Genomic DNA, 20,787 nt, shown 5'->3' with positions numbered 1-20,787 from the left:
TGATTCATCTCATATATTGTCAGGTGTAGTGTGTGATGAAAGGTCAAGGTTTACTTTTATCTGCATATTATCTACTTGTACTAACACTATTTGTTGAAAAGACTATCATTATCCACTTAAACATCCTAACTCTTTGTTGGAAATTGACCATATATGTAAGGGTTTAATTCTGGACTGTGTATTCTGTTCCACTGATTATCTATTCTTATACCAATAACCCACTGTTTGTACCATTGTAATCTTTATAGTGTCATGGATGGTATTTTTATTGTAAGCCTTAAAATCAAATAGTTTGAATTATCCAACTTTCTCATAACAATTCCTTTTTCTAAAAAGTTTTCTAGAGCTTTTTATTAGAATTAGAATGAATCTGTAGATAAATTTGGAAAGAACTGACATCTTAACATTAACTCTTTCCATCCATAAGTACACTGTTCCCCCATTTATTTATTTGCTACCTCCCTTTTGATTTCTTTTTAGTTTCCCATTTCAATTACCCAATTGGTATTTTAGCTATATCACTATTAATATTTATTTATTTATTTATTTATTTATTTATTTATTTATGCATATATGTATTAATTTTCTTCTTAAACTATTTCTTTGGCATTTTATTTATTTTTTATTTTTTAATGCCCACCTGTTTTCTCTCCTCTTCCTCTCCCCTCCTGGTTGTCTCAGAGCTATTTTTCTTTTTTTTTTTTAGGATTCACTATACATCCTTCAGTTAAAAGTATACCACTTCTCATTTTATTTTATTTTTTTAAAATATTGGCAACCATGTCACTTATTTTTATTATTTTTTTAAGGATTTATTTATTTATTTATTTATACACGCACTGGGTACAATCAGAAGCGTGGGAGGGTGAGAGAATTCACCAGAGCTGGAGCGGGGAACAGAACAGGCAGACCGACGAAATACACTGCTGAGGGGAGCAGCAGGAGTGACAGGAGATGTCTGTGTGCTATGTGGGACCCTTGCCAGCTGCCGGGGATCAAACCGGCGCTGCAGAGGCTGCGGGCAGCTTCACAGCCCAGCGCTCAACCGCTGAGCCACCAGGGGAGGCCCCCACTTCTCATTTTAAAAAGTAACCTTTAAGAATTTAATTCTAGGGCCTCCCCGGTGGCGCAGCGGTTGAGCGCTGGGTTGCGAAGCTGCCCGCAGCCTCTAAAGCGCCAGTTCGATCCCCGGCTGCTCCCCGGCCACCGGAGGAGGGTCCCACATGGCGCGCAGACCTCTCCTGCCGCCCGCTGCTCCCCTCAGCAGTGTACTTGGGTCCTTCTGCCTGTTCTGCTCCCCGCTCTGGCTCTGGTGAATTCTCTCACCCTCCCGTGCTTCTGACTGTACCCAGAGCATGTATAAATAAACAAACAAACAAACAAATAAAACATGCCTCTATAAAAAAAAAAGATTTAAAAAAAAAAGAATTTAATTCTATTTACTCTTCTCTTCCTTTGTGCTAATGTGCTATTGTTCTCATATATTTTACCTCTTCATGTATTATAAATCCCTGATACAATGCTATATTTTGTATTAAGTAGTCCTTTGTCTTAAAGTTATTTATTAGTGTAAAGCAGAAAAAGAGAATTTTTTACTTTATTCACATGTCTATATATTCAAATTTTCATCAGATTTAATTTCTCATCATGAATAATTTTCTTAATTATTTCTCTTGGTATGTGTCTGCTGATAATATATTCTCTCATTTTTTTTTTTTTGCCTGAAAATGTACTTCGTATTCATTTTTGAAGCATATGTCCACTGGACAAAACTCTGAATTGACTTTTTTGTTTGTTTCAGCATTCTAAAGATGTTCTATAGTCTTCCAGCTTTGATTGTTCCTAATGAATAATCAGCCATCATTGTATTATTGTTTCCTTGTATGTACCATTTTCTTTCGTTTTCAGCAGTTTGACTAGTGTCTAGGTGTCATTTTCTTTGTATTTATTCTGCCTGCATTTAGCTCAGTGTCTTGAAAACTATGAGTAAAGGTTTCTTTCCAAATTCAGGTAATTTTCAGCCAGTGTTCTTTCAAATATTCTTCAGTTATGATCCTCTCTCTGCTCTCTTTCTGGAATTCTAATTGCACATATTTTAGGACACTAAATATTGTTCTACATATTTTTGCTGAGTCCCTTTTTATTTTTTTCAACTTTCTTGTCTTTCTGTTTTTGAGACTGGAAAATTTCTTCACATTCCCCAACCCTTTCTTCTGCACTCCAAACTGCTGTGAAGTCTATTCAGTGAATTTTCATCTCAAATATACTTTTCAGTTCTAGAATTTCCATTTACTTCTTTTTATAGCTTCATTTCTTTGCTGAGTTTCTCCATTCTATTCATTCATTATGATGATCTTTTCACTTGAGTCCTTGAACATATTTATAGTGGGTACACTTTGAAGTCCTTGTCTGCCAATTATACTGAGTCATCTCACTTTCTCTTTTCTGTTGATCATTATTTGTCTTTGAGTCACATTTTCCTGGTGGCTTACACAACTAGTAACCTTTTATTATGCACTATATCTTTTGAGCAATAAATTATAAGGAATCAAGCTTCTAATATCTTCCTTAATAAGAATGTTAAATTTTGTGTTAGAAGCAGTTAAATTACTTGATGATCACATTGAACTTGTGGAGGCATAATTTTACATTATTAGGGAGAATCTGCTTCAGTTTTTTCCTTAATCCTAGAGTGAATCCTTAGTACTGCCATATAGTTTTTATTTCTAAATAGTGGGTCCTTGGAGGTTTCAGTGGGAAGTCCAAGGTATTTATGAATACCTCCTCTAACTTGGTAGGATTCAAATCCAAATTCTGCTTTTCATTACAGTGGTCATTAGCTAAAATTTCTGCCCAGGTTTTTCAGATAGATAGCCCTGCATTCTACTGGAATTTTTGGAGCCATCCATATACATGTGAAGTTCAGGGAGCAACCACTCAGAAGCCTCAAACTCTTGTCTTTTGACACATTAAGCCAATTAAAATTGATTTTCTGTTTACATTCTAGCCATTCGCTGCTTTGCAGACTGGAGAATGCCTTCATGGAAAACAATGAAAGTAGGAATCTTACTCAGTGAAATTCCTTTCTAGGATTGAATATTCTCCAGTTTCCTCTTAATTTTGATCGATTTCAGGTGCATTCAAATGGTTGTTTTATCCAGCATTTATAATTATCTGCTGGAAGGCTGGTCTGATATAAGTGATCCAGCCATTATCAGAACTAGATCCCAGAAGAGAACCTCTTGTTCCAGTACTTTACATATATCACATTCATTCTGTCTGACAAAATATATTTATTTAATGGGTCTTTGAGACGGTATTTATTTATCTTTCTTTTACCTATAACCTATTATTAATTCACTAGTAATAATTCCCCAACTTTTTTGTTTCATGAAACAATGTTTAAGGAAGTTCAGGAACACTTCTAAATATTTTTTGACTTTGTGGTATTTTAAAATATTTTCTTAAATTTCTGACTCTAATCAGATATAAGGTGCAGTTTAAAAGTGGTTTCAAACCTTGTTATCTGTAAATAAAGCTCTTCTTTTCCCTAAATCTTGATTTATGACTATAACACTCCTAATGTAACTTGGAATGTCCCCACTCATTTTTCAGTTGACTCTTGCTGGAATAGAGAGGAGAAAGCAAGAAAAAAGAAATGTGTACATGCCTCGAAGCATTTCTTACTTTCCATTTCTTAATTTATATATTTATATTATGTATTATGCTTGTATTTCTCAATTTCTGGGAGCATTCCTTGAGAGTCTAGAGGTCCTCTGTGTAATTAACTTAGTGTCAGTCAGTTTCATGTAGATAGTATGCACTATGGGAAGAAGGGATGGTGTGGGGCAGTTGGTAGATGGGATCTAAGGTCTGTTCCTTGGGGGGGGAAAGTAGAGTAAAATAGAAGAGATTAAGGATATGTTAATAAGAAGGAGAGAGATTTGGCATATATACAATATGTTTGAGAGAATCACTTGGTATGGAGTAGATTTACTAAAACCAAAGTCTAAAATTCACCATGATCTCTGTCAGTCTATAGAGAATAATGCTTTCCATGCACAATGAAATAGACCCTTTAAATGAATAAATAGTGGAAGAAGATTATCTGGTTTTGCTAGAGGTGGCATGAAATCTACAACAATAGAAGCAGATCACAAATGTTAATCACTTGTGGCATAGTAGTTAACTTAGAATAATATTGAAATGTTTTTGTATCTGACATTCTCCACAAGCATGTCTCCTTTTATTTGTATGCATGCAAGTATATAAATTGCTGAATCCATGTCAGTTGTAAAGTAATGGCACTGAGGGCATCATAAATTACCATGGTGATCCTCAGGAGAAGACACTGTCGTATCTGAATGAGTGTTTCACTTCCAGAGTAATGTATGCCTTCATCTGGCCCAGCAGTCAGCATATTGCCCTGTGTTGATGGATATTGTCAGCTGGAAGCTACACTACATTTCACTGCACAATAAACATGGCTGTCAAACTCATATAAAGTGAAATCAATTTATCCTGTATGGTCAGTGCATTTTAAATGAAATTAATGTACTGTGGGTATGGTGGCAAAAAGGTAGCATATTAGTTATGCATCTTGAGATCTGAGACTTTTCATGTAAGGAATCATTCTGTCTAGTAGGCCTAAACGAAGTGCTGTTTATAAAATGTTATTTTTGCGAGATCTTCAGAAAGTGACCCCTTTGCTTTCCTTCATGTTTACAAAAGAATTGACAATTTTAGCCAATTTGATCCATTTATCCTGTCTTTTGTTAACATTAAATGATGACCATATTTGACAAATAATAATATTTTAATTTATTACTAGCTCTGACACAAATTTCTACTTAATCAAGGTATTAATTCGGTATTAATGTTGTTCCTATATAATCACTTCACCGAACCGAAAGGCTTTACTTTTCTCAAAAAGTGGAAACGTTGGTTCTAATGTATACTTGATTCTAAGCTTTTGGGAGTAGGTTTTCCTGTTTATGCAATAGTAGCCCTATCTGAGACTGATGAGTCCAACCACTTCACATTTAACTATAGAAATTCTCAATCTATAGGGAGCTGTTCAAATGTTGCCACATTGCAAAGCATACCTCATTGTGTCATGCTGGTAAGGTGCATGAAAACAAGTAAGAGTTATGTTCATTCATTCGTTCACTTTTTCAATTATTCATTACTTTAAAATATTTTGGAAGTTGAAACTCTGTTCACCAATTGCTTTTCTGGAACCTAAGGATACAGCAGTGAACTAGAGCCAGTTCCTGCCATATCCATAAGGAGCATATTCAGTCTGCCATGTTAATAGAATCATCTCTTTGGAAACTATTAAATATCAGGAATTTAGGCATCATTTTGTAGGGAGATGTTAAATATCTTAAAGAGCAGAAAAAATGTATCGAGAGTTTGAAATCAATGCCTTTAGTCTACTACTACATAGGAGTTGGAAACCAAACAATCTTTTACTTAATAAATATTTATTAAGTATTTATTTTATGGGAAATCCTTAGGATAGAGGGGTCTTATGTTCCTAGGGATGAAGTGGAAATATGAGAGAGAGTTGTGTCAATGAGTAATTACTTTGGAGCACATAGATTAAAAGAAAGAGGAATAAATACACTCTGTCTAGCATCCTTGCAAATGAAGCTCCTTTCATCCACATTACCCATCCTACCAGTCTCTACTCCCCTTCTCCATTCACATGCTAATTCTTATTCATCCTCCAAGGTTCAATTTAGATGTCACCTCTCCAAGGGAACTTTAGTTGACCATTCTGTCTGGTGCCCTCTTAGGCGCTGTTTACTTCAATAGAATTGTTTACTTCAATATACACACTCTGTTATAATTGTCTGTTTGGGGTCCATCTCCCCTATGAGATGTAAGCTCCCTTAAAAGCAGGAACTGATGAATGAGTGAATGAATGAACGATAAATAAATCTTTGTATTCCTAGCATCTGATGTGCAGTTTAGCTCATAATAATTGCTCAATTAATATTTTTTACTTAATTAATTTACCAGCATTTGAATAGACCTTGAAGGTTGAATAATGGGATTTAGTGTGAAGAAAGAGGAGAAAGAGCTTCTGTATAGAAATCACAGGTCAAGGCACAGTATTGTTGAAGAGAATTTTGTTTGAGGGAAAGAGAGAGTTTGAAGTGGCTGCAATTTTTGGCAAATGAGGCTAAAATGATAGGTAAAAGCCAGCTTTTAAAGGGAGGGATCACAGCAGGAAAATTTACCCTAAAATAATAAGCAGCCATTGCTTTATCATCACCTGGAATTGATTGTGGTAAAAATACAGTAGGTATATTAAAATATATAAAATTAATTCTTTCCAGTGCATCTTTGAGGCCTACCTCAGAGGGCCAATAGAATTGTCATTTGAAACTGTCTTCTGCTTCCAAAAGATCATTTAGAAATAGAAGAAAAGGGCCTAGGGAAAGCAGCTGAACCAGGTGGCAAGCTGTGTTACATTATCCAGATAATAATGCTTTGCACCCATCTTGTTCTTCCTGCCCTGACATTACAGGAAGTAAAGCAATGAATGGCTCTGCAGCTAAACTACAGCAGTATTATTGTTGGCCAACAGGAGGTGCCACTGTGGCTGAAGCACGAGTCTACAGGGATGCCCGGGGCCGGGCCAGCAGCGAGCCACACATCAAGCGACCAATGAATGCATTCATGGTTTGGGCAAAGGATGAAAGGAGGAAAATCCTTCAGGCCTTCCCTGACATGCATAACTCCAACATTAGCAAAATCTTAGGTGAGTGCAGCAGCTGATGCTGATCTTCTACCTCGTGAGTGCCTCAAAGGTGGAAAGCAGGGGCATAATTTGACACCCTAAGGGAGACTGCGGTTAGATGAGTTAGATGTAGCTCTGCAGTCTGCCATAGGAAACTTTGTCATCATCTCTGAATCCCCCACCCCACAATGTGGCATTTGGGTTTAGGAGTTTTATACCCACCAAGTGCCAAAGGAAGAATGACTGAAAACTTACTTTAAAGACAAAACTATTTAGAGTATATGTTAATGCTGTGGATTTGATTACATTGAGAAGTCACTGCTAACCAGGACTCGTGGAAACACATTTTATCACCTTTTCTTGTTCAGTCTTCTTAAATTCATATGTTGCTACAAAACCTTGCAAATATTCACGGACCCTACAGTTTTCTGCTTTAGTATTTTTGGGTTTCTACATCCCTCTGAAAGAACTCATCAAGGACTAGGGGGAGCCAAAAATAGTGTGAAATTCATGGAGTGTGGAACAGAGCCTCTAATGATAACTTTTAAACTTGTAAAATAAAACTACATTTACTTTAATAAGATATGACTAGTTCGAATTTCATAGCAGTGAGCTGAACACACAGACCACAGGGCAGAGGCCCATTCTGTGGTAAATTGCCAGAATGATTCTCCCGTTTCTCAGGATTAAATTCAAGCCTTGTTCTATTAGTGTAAAGCTTGCCTAGTGCAGATTATACAGTTTAGAATTATTGCACTCAACATATTGAACATATTTTATTCAACATGCAGCATTACAGTCAACATGTTTCCTCTTTAAAAGGAAAAAACACAGAAGGCACTGTTCTACTTAAGCTGTCGTGATGTGACAAAATCTCAAAGGGAGCAGTTTAAGAAGCCGAAAAACATTAGAGACTTAAACTGTGGTTTTCCATTTTTAAATGTTTTGTTCAAAAGCAATAAATATTTAACCTGAGTAAATATCAATGATCTGGACATACACAAATACACATGTTTTGTCACTGTATAAATAATTCAACTTGATTGTGAGACATTTTGAGGCAGTGACCTCTAAGAAAACGTAAAACATACATACGATCTAATAGTGGTAAAATGTTAAAATACAAGTTTGTTCCTTTTGATTTTTGCATTTGGAGATGGATACTGGTGTCATCGTGGGGTTTTATTCTTAGAGTCCCAGAGAGATACATAGCGGTATTATGCTTTTTTAAGCTGACATGTTCCGAATGGAGATATTATTTTTTTCAAATTAATAGACAAAAGAAAATCAATGTTCATCTGTCCTATATCTGTGTAATCTATACATATGTATTTTTGCCAGTTAGTAGCAGTTTGAGTGAGCTCTCAGATGGGCACAGAAACCTCTCTGTTTCCATTTTGGCAGCTGTAGAGAAACTGTATTATTGGTGTGCATTCTGTGAAAGAAATTATTAAGAGTATAGTGGGTGTATTCATTAAAATGTAAACCTTTAAAGCACAGCATTTTGAGAGTACTAAGAATCTTCTGTTAACTGGGGTTTTAAACTGCTGGGAGCCAGCAGAACACAGAGAAGCCTATCAGCAGAGACTTTTTGAACAACTTTTGCTCAACAATCAGGAAAGAACAGGGATGGATGTGCGACTAAAGCAGACCAGGATATTGCTGGCTACAGAGAATATTTGTACAACTTTTCCATTTGTTTATGTATGAAAAATCTCCACCGAAGAATAGCTAACATCCAGTCAGCACAGCTGTTACCGCTTTATTCACCAGCGAGACACAAAAATGCAATTTGATACATGTAAAAAAACACATCCCTTCTTCATCAAGTGTTTAGATAACTCTTTATAAACAATATTAGAGACGTGAATACTTTTCCTTCTTCCTGTATAAACCATATTAAAAATTTTTGTACTTTCATCGGTCCAGCTTTGAGTGAGCGTTTATAGTACTTGAATATGGTATATATAACTCCAACGGCACCTTCCGGTTCTAAAGCTAGAACTTCTTAGGTAGAGTTTAGGTTTTTTAATTACCCTTAGCCAGAGAAGACAGTGTGCACAGTAGGCTTTTACATATGGAAGGATAACAACATCTGCTGACATCTTATCAAAGCATAGCTTTCCTGAAGATGCTTGGCGTGTGGGAGATGTTTGAATTTCTAGAACCAAGAGAGCTTTTCCTGAGAATCCTGTTGCACTTGAAAATATGCTTAGGAAGTTCAGGTTTTTAACCCTCTTGAGAGAGATTGGAAGGTAGATAGGGTAAAGATGTTGGTGTAGGTGTGCAAAGGTAGGTTTATAAGCAGCAAATACTGATTTTAAAATAATATATTATACCATCAACTTTAAATTATTGAGAGGAATAATACATTAAATTAACATGCAAAAATATTCTTTCTAGTCTAAATGACTAGGTGTGTGTCTTAATGGTGTGTGGACAGAGGGACTAAGACTGCAGGTGATGAGGCAGTGGGAAGGGATATCTAGTTGTACTTGCCAGAAATATGTTACCTTGACCGCTTGGGTATTGAAGGCTATTTTTATGTCTAGGGTCTCGCTGGAAATCTATGTCCAACCAAGAGAAACAACCTTATTATGAAGAGCAGGCCCGGCTAAGCAAGATCCACTTAGAGAAGTACCCAAACTATAAATACAAACCTCGACCGAAACGCACCTGCATTGTCGATGGCAAAAAGCTCCGGATTGGGGAGTATAAACAACTGATGAGGTCTCGAAGACAGGAGATGAGGCAGTTCTTTACTGTGGGGTAAGTGTTCCTTAATTTAGCCACCTGGGCTTTCTCTTCCCAGTAAGAAAGCACAGGAGGCTACGGGGCACAGTGTTTGGGAAGGAGATAGTTGGGAAGGGAGGAGGTTGTGACACACTGAAGGGCCATGGCAGTCACCATCCTTGTCATGTCACAGGCACAAATCAAATCAAAGCAAAGCAAACCTGCAACACTCCCAACAGATCACCCCTTTCATTGTCTCTTAGACAAATCTAAGATGTTCAGTGCCCACACACCAAGTTTCTGGTAGTTTATTTAAACAGACACACAGGGAGGAAAAAATAAAAACTAACCTTAAGAAATCCCCAGAAGCCTTCCAGCTTCTCTGGGTGGTGCTTCTGACTCTAATCACAATAGTCTGCTTTTGTTGTGGGATCCTACCACAAGATAATTGGCCTTGACATTGGTTAGAGGACCTCATTTTTGGCATAAGATCCAGAACTCCTGTTGCAGTAAATTATTCTGTGGTGGAAGCAGTAACAATGTGGATTTTCTTGCTTAACTCAGAAACTAGACATGTTTTTGATATCTTCAAGTCTGATTTCATGTCATTTTGTTTAAAAATTAGGTAATAGATTTCTGGTATAAATTTCAACTTGGCTGACTAGCTGTCTGCATTCAAAAAGGGCCCCTTGTAACCACAGTAGTCAGGATAAGTGGGGATGCAGATGCCTATAGATTCCAGCACACCCAGACCTAGAGGCACAGGGGGTGGCAAACTAGAGGACCATTATGGAAGAACTGGCATGAGGCAGCTGGAGTTGGATTGGGAGGATACTTGGGAAAGGGCTTGAGAGAAAGAAATGAAATAAATAAAAAGGAAGCTGCATTCACTGCTAACTGGAAGGAGAAATGAAGTGCCATGCTAGGCCAGGAAAAGAAGAAAACTTCACTTAGAGGTGAAGAAAGAGATATTTTAAAGGAGAAGTAAAGGACTATTTATTTATTTGTTTTTTAAAGATTTATTTATGCATAAAGAACTGGGGTACAGGCCAGTGTTGTGTGGGGTGAGAGGATTCACCAGAGGCAGAATGGGGAACAAAACAGGCAGACTGATTGAAATACACTGCTGAGGGGAACAGAGGGCAAGGCAGGAGAGGCCTGTTGCACCATATGGCTTGCTTCCTGGCCTGATGGGGCTCGAACTCATGCTGCAGAGACTGCAGATAGCTTCACAGTGCTGTGCTTAACCCCTTATGCCACCAGAAAGGCCCCAAGGACTATTTGTTTTTAAAGATCCTCAAAAAATAGCTTTATGAGACAAAAAGTTGATTTCAGAAGCATGTGTTTAAAAACATAAAATTACTTTGGAGTAGTAGATAGAAATGCCAAGAAAATTTTAAAAGACTGATGAAAGCAGTTGGGGTTATGTGTCTATATAATCACTAGAGTATTCTGGGTGGGAGATGAGTTCTGGCATTTCAACTGCTACCTACTTGGACAAGGTATTTAACTTCTCTATGCCTCTTTTTTCTCATGGGTGAAGTGAAATGAGTAACAGTAGTTATACAGTTGTTGAGAGGACTCACCCAGGCAATGTTTTTAAGAGCATTTTCTAAAATGCTTAGTAGGATGTCAATATAAGTGAATTCCTTTCAGCATCCTTACTATTAAATATGGATTTACTATCACAGCAAAAATATATTTTATATCATACTGGATAATCAATGGATTTCTTTATCCTGCAGCACTCTTCAAAGTAGAGAGGCTTACCTCACCTTGTTATTTGGGGATCCTAATATATTAACAGATGAATACTTACCAAAACAGGATTATCAAATTCTTTTGCCTTATTAATGTTTGCATTCTTAAAAGTAAAGCTTTTAACACAAAGTATAATGCCTTGTAATTGGGCTATTCACATGCTAATTAGAGGATTAATACAAATACCAATTTACTCTAGGAAGTATAGTTCTATGTAACAATATACAAATTTAAAGCCATGTGATAAATGTCTTCTAATCCTGGTAGTATAGCTCCGAGACTGTATATAACCTTTTGAACATAGATTTTAAAGTTTCCATTTAATATCCTTTGTGATTCCCAGTGTATCTCATGAGGCATAGTGGCTCTCTTTCCTGCTATCTGGAAGACTGTTAGTTCCCTGATATTTATTTGAAACTGTGAGATGCAGTAATTCTACTGAATTTAGTCCGCTCACCAAAGGGTCCATTAAAACAGCTCTGCATCAAAATACATCATATAACAATGTAAATTTAAAATAAAAAACTAAAGCAGCTTAAGAACATGTGAAAACTAGGTGTTTTAGATCTACAAATCACATCCTTTCAGTAAGACAAAGAAAATGAGAATTCAAGAGTTCCTCTGACTGCAAAAAGGTGAGAAAGAACAAAGGTTCAAATCCTGGTCTCTATCTCCATTTTGCCAAATGACTGAGAAGTTGTCTTCGCCATGTGACTTCCAAATATGCCTCATCTCCCTATTCACAAGAATCATTAAGACCTAAAGAAAATAAGGCCTTTGGTAGCATAGGAAGGACTTTGAAACTTAGAAACTAAGGATCATGTTCCTGGTGATGTATAGGAATATCTTTTATGGAAAAGATATTTTATGGAAAGATCATTTTAGACTGTGGGGTGAGGTTACAGGTGTGCAGACAATGGCTGGAATGTCCTATTCATTAATATTCAATGCTGAGTATTTTCCTCAGTCCAGTTTTGGTAATACTTGCTACTTAAAGCCAAGTATTATTTCCACTTAAAGATTTGTATTCTTTTCTAAGTCGTTGTAGTTGATAGATTATTAACTCCCCAGGGTTCATCTTTGGAAATTGATCTTCATTAGATGCGAGGTTGTTACAAGAGGGAAAAACAAAAAGAAATTCAAAAATTGCTATTGACTTCTTGAAGGGAATGGGGGTGAGATCAATTTTTATAGCTGATTTTGAAAAGACATGCATAACTTTCAAGCCAATAAAATTATATATATTGCTCAGCATTGTAATGAATTTTACTGATGATACAGTTAGAAGTGCAGGGAATTAGGATTTTTTTAATTTAACTTATGAAATGAATTTATCAGTAATAGGAAATGGAGTAAGATTAGTTCTTATCTTGGATTTAACCCCTTCAATTGACAGGTTAAGTAGCATAATTTTGTAATAATCCTGATGAAAGTGCTATTAATGCTGAAATGATATTCATTAGAGTACATAGAGTTACAATGTCTTTTCCCAAAGAACTATGATTAAATAGACTTCCACTTATTTGAAGCTTATTCAATAATTTATCTGTGAACTAATAGAAAAATCTTCAGATATTATAAAATATTAAATTTTGACCTGTTTTTAATAATAATAGTAATGGTAAGCTATTGAATACTTACTATATGCTATATACTATGTTGAATGAATTACACCAATTATTGCAAATATAGCAAATTTACAAGATTCGCAGTGTCATGCTCCCTATAGCACTGAAAAAACCAATGTTCAGAGATGTTAAATAATTTGTTCAAGGCCACACAGCTAGCAAATTGCAGAGCTGAGATTTAAGCCAGGCTTATGTGAATGTGAAACATATGTGCTTTTCACCATGATACATACCTCTCAATTAGAGATGACAAATTGTTTAGAGGCTATATAGCATAGTGGTTAAGGACATCAGTTCTGCAGCCAGACTGTTCCTGCCTCAAAACTAGATCTACTTCTTCCTGATTCTGTAATCTAATGAATAACTATATTTATTCTTCTGAACTCTCCACTTTCCTTTGAGACACTCACCTCAATTTCCTCACATGTAGAGTGGAGATGACAATACCTTTAACATGAGATTCTTAAATACAGAATAACTTAATATATCTAAAGTGCTTAGAACAGTGTCTGGCTTAGAACAGTGTCTGGAACCATACATTTTCATTATCATTTTCCTATAGAGAAGGCTAAATTCAAATCTCTAATAAGTAATATAAAAAGATTGCTATTTCCATTCATTCCTGTAAAATCCACACAGAGATGTGCAGCATATAAGCTTATCTCTTAGTGAAACAGACTTTGTTGACTTCACTTATGGATTCTATAAATGTCCTGAGGATTAGCAAGCAAAAGGGCTCTGCCAACATAACTATGTAGTTTCTTTGCAGTTGGCAAAGGTGGACTATACTATAGAAATATCTTTATGATATAGAAGCCATGCAACAGTGCAGGACTCTACTGGGGTCGGTGCACAATCTACTTGGATTGGGAGGAGGGCAGGTTTTCAGCCCTGTCTGCCTTTATCAGCCATATGCATATACTTTTACGAACAGCTACAACTCTTGTTTTGATGTGCACATTCATTATTTGTAGAGCCCAATAGCCTGCCAGCTATTCCTGTTTGTGAAATCTGCAGTGTTTGAATTTTGACTTTGCAATTGATCTGTAAAGGAAGGAAAAATGCTTTTTAGGAAAGTAATTTCCGATGGACAAAGCTTGAGCCTGCTGGCAGGAATTTCCATTTTGTTAATTGATTAGTCAATTGGTAAGGATCTGCTTGAAACCAGCTCTGTGCCCAGCACTGTACTAAATTAGTACAAAACATGAAGCATTAATACAGAATGAGCCTTCAGAGACTGCGGTAGCCAAAGTAGTGAGACACATACATGAATAGATTAGCAAATAATAGTTTGTTACACACACACACACACACATAGAGACTACATTGCATAGTGCCACACATAAAGTATAATGAAATATTAGTTTTGATTTTTTTCTCACTTAGAGGAAAGAGCAAGTAAAACGAATGGCACTCATTAGGGGCACACATAGAACATCCTCGAAGATGGAGACTTGAGGTTTGGGTAGGGTCAGGCTGGTAGAAAGTAGGGGTAAAGATTCCTAATTTAGCATGAAGGAGAGCATGAGCAGATGGAAGGTGAGTGCAAATATTCCATAATAAAGAAGGAGGCTAGTCTATGAATTTTTCCTAGCAGTATAGTAAGGTAGAGAAGGGATAATATTTTGGAAACCTTTGTAAAGCAGACTTCTTCAACTATAATTAGCTATGCTCACTTAATTTTTTAAACTTTCTTTTCATGTTGACGATGAGATAGCAAGATCAGTGTGACAGCTAGGTTATGATTTTGCATCCGCAGAAACACTGGTAACTTAGAAGTTACCTCAGAAGTCAGATACATCAAGCCTTTGTACGAGTGCTTTCTAAATTATGCTCAAACTTTCTAGGGCTAGAAAGTTCACCATTTTCCAAGGGAGCTTGCTTCTTTGTGGGACATCTCTTAATGTTCAAAAGTACATTTTTCTTAGCTATGCCATAATCTGCCTTTCTCTGCTATGTAGTTAGATTGGTTCTCTGATCTCTTCCTTATCTACAAAGACAATTATTGGCTATACTCACATACTTTTGCCACCATCCTCCACCCCATAGGTCTAATCTCATTGTGTCTTTTCTTAACTAGAACAAAGGACCCTGCTTTTTCATCTCACTCATTAGTTCATTCATTCATACATCCATTCATTGTATTCAAAAGATTAGTATTGAGTGTCTCTTGTGTCCTAGGCCTTATATCACCTGTGGGACACATCATGGAAAATTCCTTTCCTAATGATGCTTACATTCTAGTGAGGGAAGTCAGACTATTTAATGGATAATTGAATAACCAACAGTGATAAGTGCCTTCAAACAATGTGAAGTAGGGGGGAGAAGGAGAGGAAGCATTAGAGGAGAGGGTGCAATTTTTAACAAACATAGTGGCCATAGAAAACCTCATTGAGGAGATACCACTTGCCCAAAGACTAGAGGTGCTAAGGAAACAAACCCTGAAGATATCTAGAGGAAGAATTCAGCAGAAAAAAATAGCAACGACAAAAGTCTTGAGGTGAGGTTTTGCTTAGCTTGCTCAAGAAATAATGAGGCCTCAGTGATAAAACAGAGTGAGTAGATGGAAAAAAGTAATAGATATCAGAGGGATAACAGGGAGCCCAATGATGAAAAAACTGGTAGGCCAAAAAACTTGGATTTGACTCAGAATGAGATGGGAAGTATGTAAGGTTACGAAAAGAGGAATGCTCTGATCTGACTTGGATTTTAAAAGGATCACTATTTTCTATGTTGATAATTATCTGGAGATGGCATAGCATGAAATAAGGAGGGAGGCTCTGACAATAAACCAGAGTAGAGTTGATGGTGGCTCGGACCAAGTTTGTAGAGGTGGAGGAGGCAAGAAGTGGAGGTATTCTGGATATGTTTCTGAGTTGAGAACCACTAAGATTTGCCAATGGATTCAGGATAGGATTTGCGAGAAATGTAGTTACCAAGGTTTGCTTGAGCAACCACAAAGATGAAGTAATTATTAATCAAGATCTAAAAGGCCGTGAGAGGAGCAGGTATATGGGAAAATGATTAGTTCAGTTTTGCATCTATCAAATAGTATCAATACTATCAAATACCGAGATAGAATTTTGACATCCAAATAAAATAAGTTTGTGTGGAGATATGAACGAGAGTTGTCAGCCCATGGATAATATTTAAAGTGACAGAATTGGACATGATCACCAAAGGAATGAATTTAGACAGAGAGTAGGTCATGTAAGAGAATGGAGAGTATTGGCAGGGGAGTGATGAACTACAGAATTTTTACTTGGTTGGGAGGCAAATGAAGACAGAATATGATAGGAAAGGGATAGTGAAAGTTGGAAGGATAAAGGAATTGTAGGTCCTCATGGGGTAAGATGATTGTTAAACTGGAGTACTGGAAGAGGCAAATAAAAATATAAGATGTGATTAGAGAGTAGGATGTTTTAAACTGAGATTAGGGAGGGAATACAGTTGGAAATTACAAGGTCTGTTGTATGACATTAGATCTAGCAACTGCGATAGAGAAGAGACAGATCATCATAATGTAAGGGAGGTTAAGAAACTGGGATAGCGAGGTGGTGGAGTGATCATCTATATGGGTAGTGAGTCATCAAGAATTATGCCAGGGCCACCCCCGTGGCGCAGCGGTTGAGCACTGGGTTAGCGAAGCTGCCCGCAGCCTCTGCAGCGCCGGTTCGATCCCCGGCTGCTCCCCGGCCACCGGAGGAGGATCCCACATGGCACGCAGACCTCTCCTGCCGCCCGCTGCTCCCCTCAGCAGTGTACTTCGGTCCTTCTGCCTGCTCTGCTCCCCGCTCTGGCTCTGGTGAATTCTCTCACCCTCCCGCGCTTCTGACTGTACCCAGTGCTTGTATAAATAAATAAATAAATAAATAAATCTTAAAAAAAAAAAAAAGAATTATGCCAGAGTAACGTTGGAAAGAGAGCAAAGGTAAACCAGGAGCTAACACCTTTAAGATATCACAGATGAACCAAACAGTATGCGGATCTCAGCAGATACCGGATTTGATATTTCTCCACCACCCAGTAGTAGTAGGCTTTTGAATATCATGTGTGTCTTACTCTAGAAAGCAAGTCACACAGATATTTTATTTGTTTTTAGCATGCCATTAGCATCCTAATATATAAATACTATTAAATATGTGAAGCCTGTTTTAGATGAGATTGTTTCTGTTTGAAATTGCTGAGTATTTTTTTCTGATATTGTAAATTTGCCTGTCTTGTTCCAGTCTTGATTTCTAGTAGAGAATTTGTGACATAGGGAAGGATTCAGCTGCTACCTATGGTACTTGTATGGCCTTGGATAAACAACTTTAATTCTCTGAACCCCACCTGATTAATTCATCCATAAAAGAGGGGAAATAATACTTACCTCTCAGTCCTATTGTGAAGCTTCAAGAGAGACTGTGAAAGCCTCTAAGCATAATCCTCAGCACATTATCAGACCTCAATTCAACTTAATAGACTGTGCATGTACACATTTTGATGTAAAAAATAATGCAAGAACAGCCATCTATTCTTTGTGAAAAAGAGTAACCTTTGATAGTTTGTGTATGCTGTATAGAGTTTATAGTACAGATTAACTCACCAAACTGGGATGTCTGTAAAATGGGTCAATATTGTAGTAATAGTTTTCCCTTTACATTCATTATGTGATTAAGCTAAGAGATATTTTCTTGCAATTTTCTAGATTTAGTAAAGAAAATTAATGGGTCATTACTGCCTTGGAAAGTTTAGCATGAAATTTAATTGTGTCAATTTGCCCAAAACTTAGGAAACAAGCAATGTACTGTTTGTAGAATTTGATTCTATGAGAGGGAAACCAGTATTCTCTGTTTCTATGCATAGACTGAGATCTCTCTAGCATCTTCCTTCAGGCAACCAAAACCTCAACATGAGCATCATAGAAAGTAGTTCAATAGCAGGTGTTTGGTGTCTGGATGATGACAGGCTCTACAGAAATCAGGAATTTTTATGAGATATAGTGAGCATGGTGTATATGTATATTGAATATCTATAAAAGAAAGAGTGATAAAATTCCAGTCAGGTGACAAAGGTCCAAATTCTGGCTCTACTGGTTATTGAATGCAAGGCCTTACGTTCTTTATCTGAAAACTGAGACTGATAATCTCATGGGGTAGTCATGTTAATTGAATGAGGTAGTACCTATGAAAAGATTTTATACATTAGTCAAAGTTTGAGGAATCACTATTTATCCCTCCTAGAGAGTGAAAGATAGCCTTATCAGGTGAATCACAGTGATTCTAGGTGGTCTCTATCATTTCTCCTCTACCAGGCTGGAAGGCAAGCCTTTGTGAGAAAATTATTCTCCTCCTGTGTATCTCCAAAAAAAAGCTCATAACCAAGCTATTGCTTCATAGATTTAGGGTAGTTTCCTGTTAGACTTAGGTGAATGGAAAGTTTCAGTGATGATGTATAGGGCCCGTAAAAAATTTCTAAGTGATTACTGGTCCGAACCTATGAAAAATGAAAGGTGGAAAGACTGTCCAGGATTTCCCTGATCCTAGCTCTTATATATACATGGGAACTAAGGTCCAGAAAGGTTATGACTTTTGAAATGAGTTTAAATTACCATTGCTCTGCACAAAGAAAGACTTGGTGAATATTGCACCCGTGAGAATATTGTTTTGCTCAGAATCTCTGAGGGAAGCAGGTCTTTAATTCTTGTGACTAGGGAAATTGAGAGTCAAGTAGCCTTGTCTCGCTGCAGAGGGAGAGACTGACCTTCATAAAGGGTCTGGTAAGTTTATTTGAACTAGAGTAACATTATAACAGAATGATCCGGTGTGACCATACCTTGGCACTGCTAGGATCTAGGATGAGGCAACATATCTATTATCCTGTTGAATTGCAGAGGTCTCTCTGCTCTTTAGTCTCCTCCAGCCTCAGCTCTTACCTCAGGAGTAATGAAATCCAAGATGATCCTTCCATAACCAGGAAAATAGAAGCTTCAAGGAGCTTCCTTACAAGTTCAACCATAAAAACAAGTAGACATTTGCATGGATAACAAATACATGCCTTTTTAATCTGACACTTTGGGACATACTAGCTCTTTATCATCCTCATCTTTCCTTGGTAGAGTTCTCAAACCAAGGTGATGACAAAAGCCTGATTAACAGTGTCATTATATCTCATGCTACCAAACTTTTTTTTTTTTTTAATGTTCTGGGAGATCTTAAAAAAATGGTCTCACATATTACTTTGTGGAAGCTTTTGTTTCAAATGCCAGACATTACCTGACTTGCTATATTTGCAATGTTTGAAGAACTCAGCTTTTATGTTGTAAAACCATCAATAAATTTCTCCATTATATTGCCTACCCCCCCCCAAACCATGGTATCAAGGACATTTGCAGGACTCCCCAGGAAACTCCTTTGTCACCATTTGTCATCTGCCTGTAATGTCAAATAGGGACCCCCTTTGGATGTGCGGGAGATGAATTCTAATGCCACACAGAAAAACATATGGAGAGATGTTTTCCCCTTGTTTCATTTTGTTTTTCTGAATCTATACAGGCAACAGCCTCAGATTCCAATCACCACAGGAACAGGTGTTGTGTATCCTGGTGCTATTACTATGGCAACGACCACACCATCACCTCAGATGACATCTGACTGCTCTAGCACCTCTGCCAGCCCAGAGCCCAGCCTCCCAGTCATCCAGAGCACTTATGGTATGAAGACAGACGGTGGAAGTCTAGCTGGAAATGAAATGATTAATGGAGAGGATGAAATGGAAATGTATGACGACTATGAAGATGATCCCAAATCAGACTATAGCAGCGAAAACGAAGCCCCGGAGGCTGTCAGTGCCAACTGACCAGTGTTTGTTTGCTGAATTAAAATACTCTGACATTTCACCTCCCCTCCCCCAACAAAAGTTCTTAAAGAGCCCGCATGCATTTGTGGCTCCACAATTACATCAGCAGAATGGTCTTAATTGTTTCGTAAAGTGTGAGACAGATTAAGTTTTCCCTGATTTTTCATGAACTTGAGTTTTTGTCGTTATTGTTATTGTTGTTGTTGTTGTTTTTTTAATTTAGGTGAAGACATATTAAATATGAGACACCAGGACTTGAAAACTTATCTCAACCCATAGCTGTCTTACAAGTCTTATATTTTTGTCTTACTTTTTTTCTTTTGGATGTTGATAAAGGTTTAAGTTACTGTTTTAGATGGGGTTAAACATTCTCACTCAGGTATGCTGTGCCGGCCTACAGGTTGTGAATGTGTTTTTATTCTGAATTATTTTAGAAAACAGCTGAGGATTTCATATTGTGAAACAGAACAAGTCCATGGCGTGTGCAGCTGCATGTAGATCATATTCGAAAGGCCTCAGAATTCCATTTTTCCATGTGTAGAGTTAAACTTTGAATGTGCCAAACTTTTTCATAACTTTTGAATCTTAATATTTGAAAGTCTTAAAGGAGACACTGCAAAGTCTTAGACAATCTTTGGCATCTTAAAATAAAATAGCAAAAACCATACATTTTTTTTTCCAGAAAATGGTAAAGTACTCAGGAATCTGGAGACAAGATATTGTAAGGAATGAACAAGGTTGCCACAGTGCGTGCACCCAGCTGTGTTTGCCTCTTGATGTGCCATCAGTGCGTGCCGCACACCACAGTGATCACCACACCAGACACCGACATGGTGGTCTTCTCTGCCTGAGACCACCTCTCACTACATCCACTATCCCTTAGCCTTTTACCCTGACATTCAGTCTTAACACATTTTCTCTTAAGTAATTTATTCATTCCAGAATGTCAAGGGTCCACTTGCTATTTATTTAAAAAAAAATGTTGGTGGCATTAATTTAATAATTCTTTGTGTTTTCACCCTCCTTCCCCGAAGAACTTTTCAGTCCTTTTTACCTCCTTCTCCTGCTAGATAC

The 20,787-nt window shown here is 37.2% G+C and overlaps 1 protein-coding gene across 7 annotated transcripts in view; it reads left to right on the top strand.

Annotated features, from left to right (window-relative positions):
• The window catches only part of SOX6 (SRY-box transcription factor 6), a 306,844-nt gene extending 286,803 nt beyond the window's left edge, over nucleotides 1-20,041 (top strand). For 6 of the 7 annotated variants that reach the window (XM_084254042.1, XM_084254038.1, XM_084254044.1 and 3 more), the window contains 3 exons: nucleotides 6,539-6,772; nucleotides 9,304-9,520; nucleotides 19,410-20,041. In XM_084254042.1, coding sequence (XP_084110168.1) covers nucleotides 6,539-6,772; nucleotides 9,304-9,520; nucleotides 19,410-19,713 — 755 coding nt within the window. In that variant the 3' untranslated portion in view covers nucleotides 19,714-20,041. The remainder of the gene's footprint in view (nucleotides 1-6,538; nucleotides 6,773-9,303; nucleotides 9,521-19,409) is intronic. The other variant, XM_084254040.1, reaches the window with a different exon arrangement.
• The last annotated feature ends 746 nt before the right edge of the window (nucleotides 20,042-20,787 follow it).

The sequence above is a fragment of the Talpa europaea genome, assembly GCF_964194135.1.
Source record: "Talpa europaea genome assembly, chromosome: 1".
NCBI classification, from domain to species: domain Eukaryota; kingdom Metazoa; phylum Chordata; class Mammalia; order Eulipotyphla; family Talpidae; genus Talpa; species Talpa europaea.
This window is presented reverse-complemented; position numbering and strand designations above follow the sequence as displayed.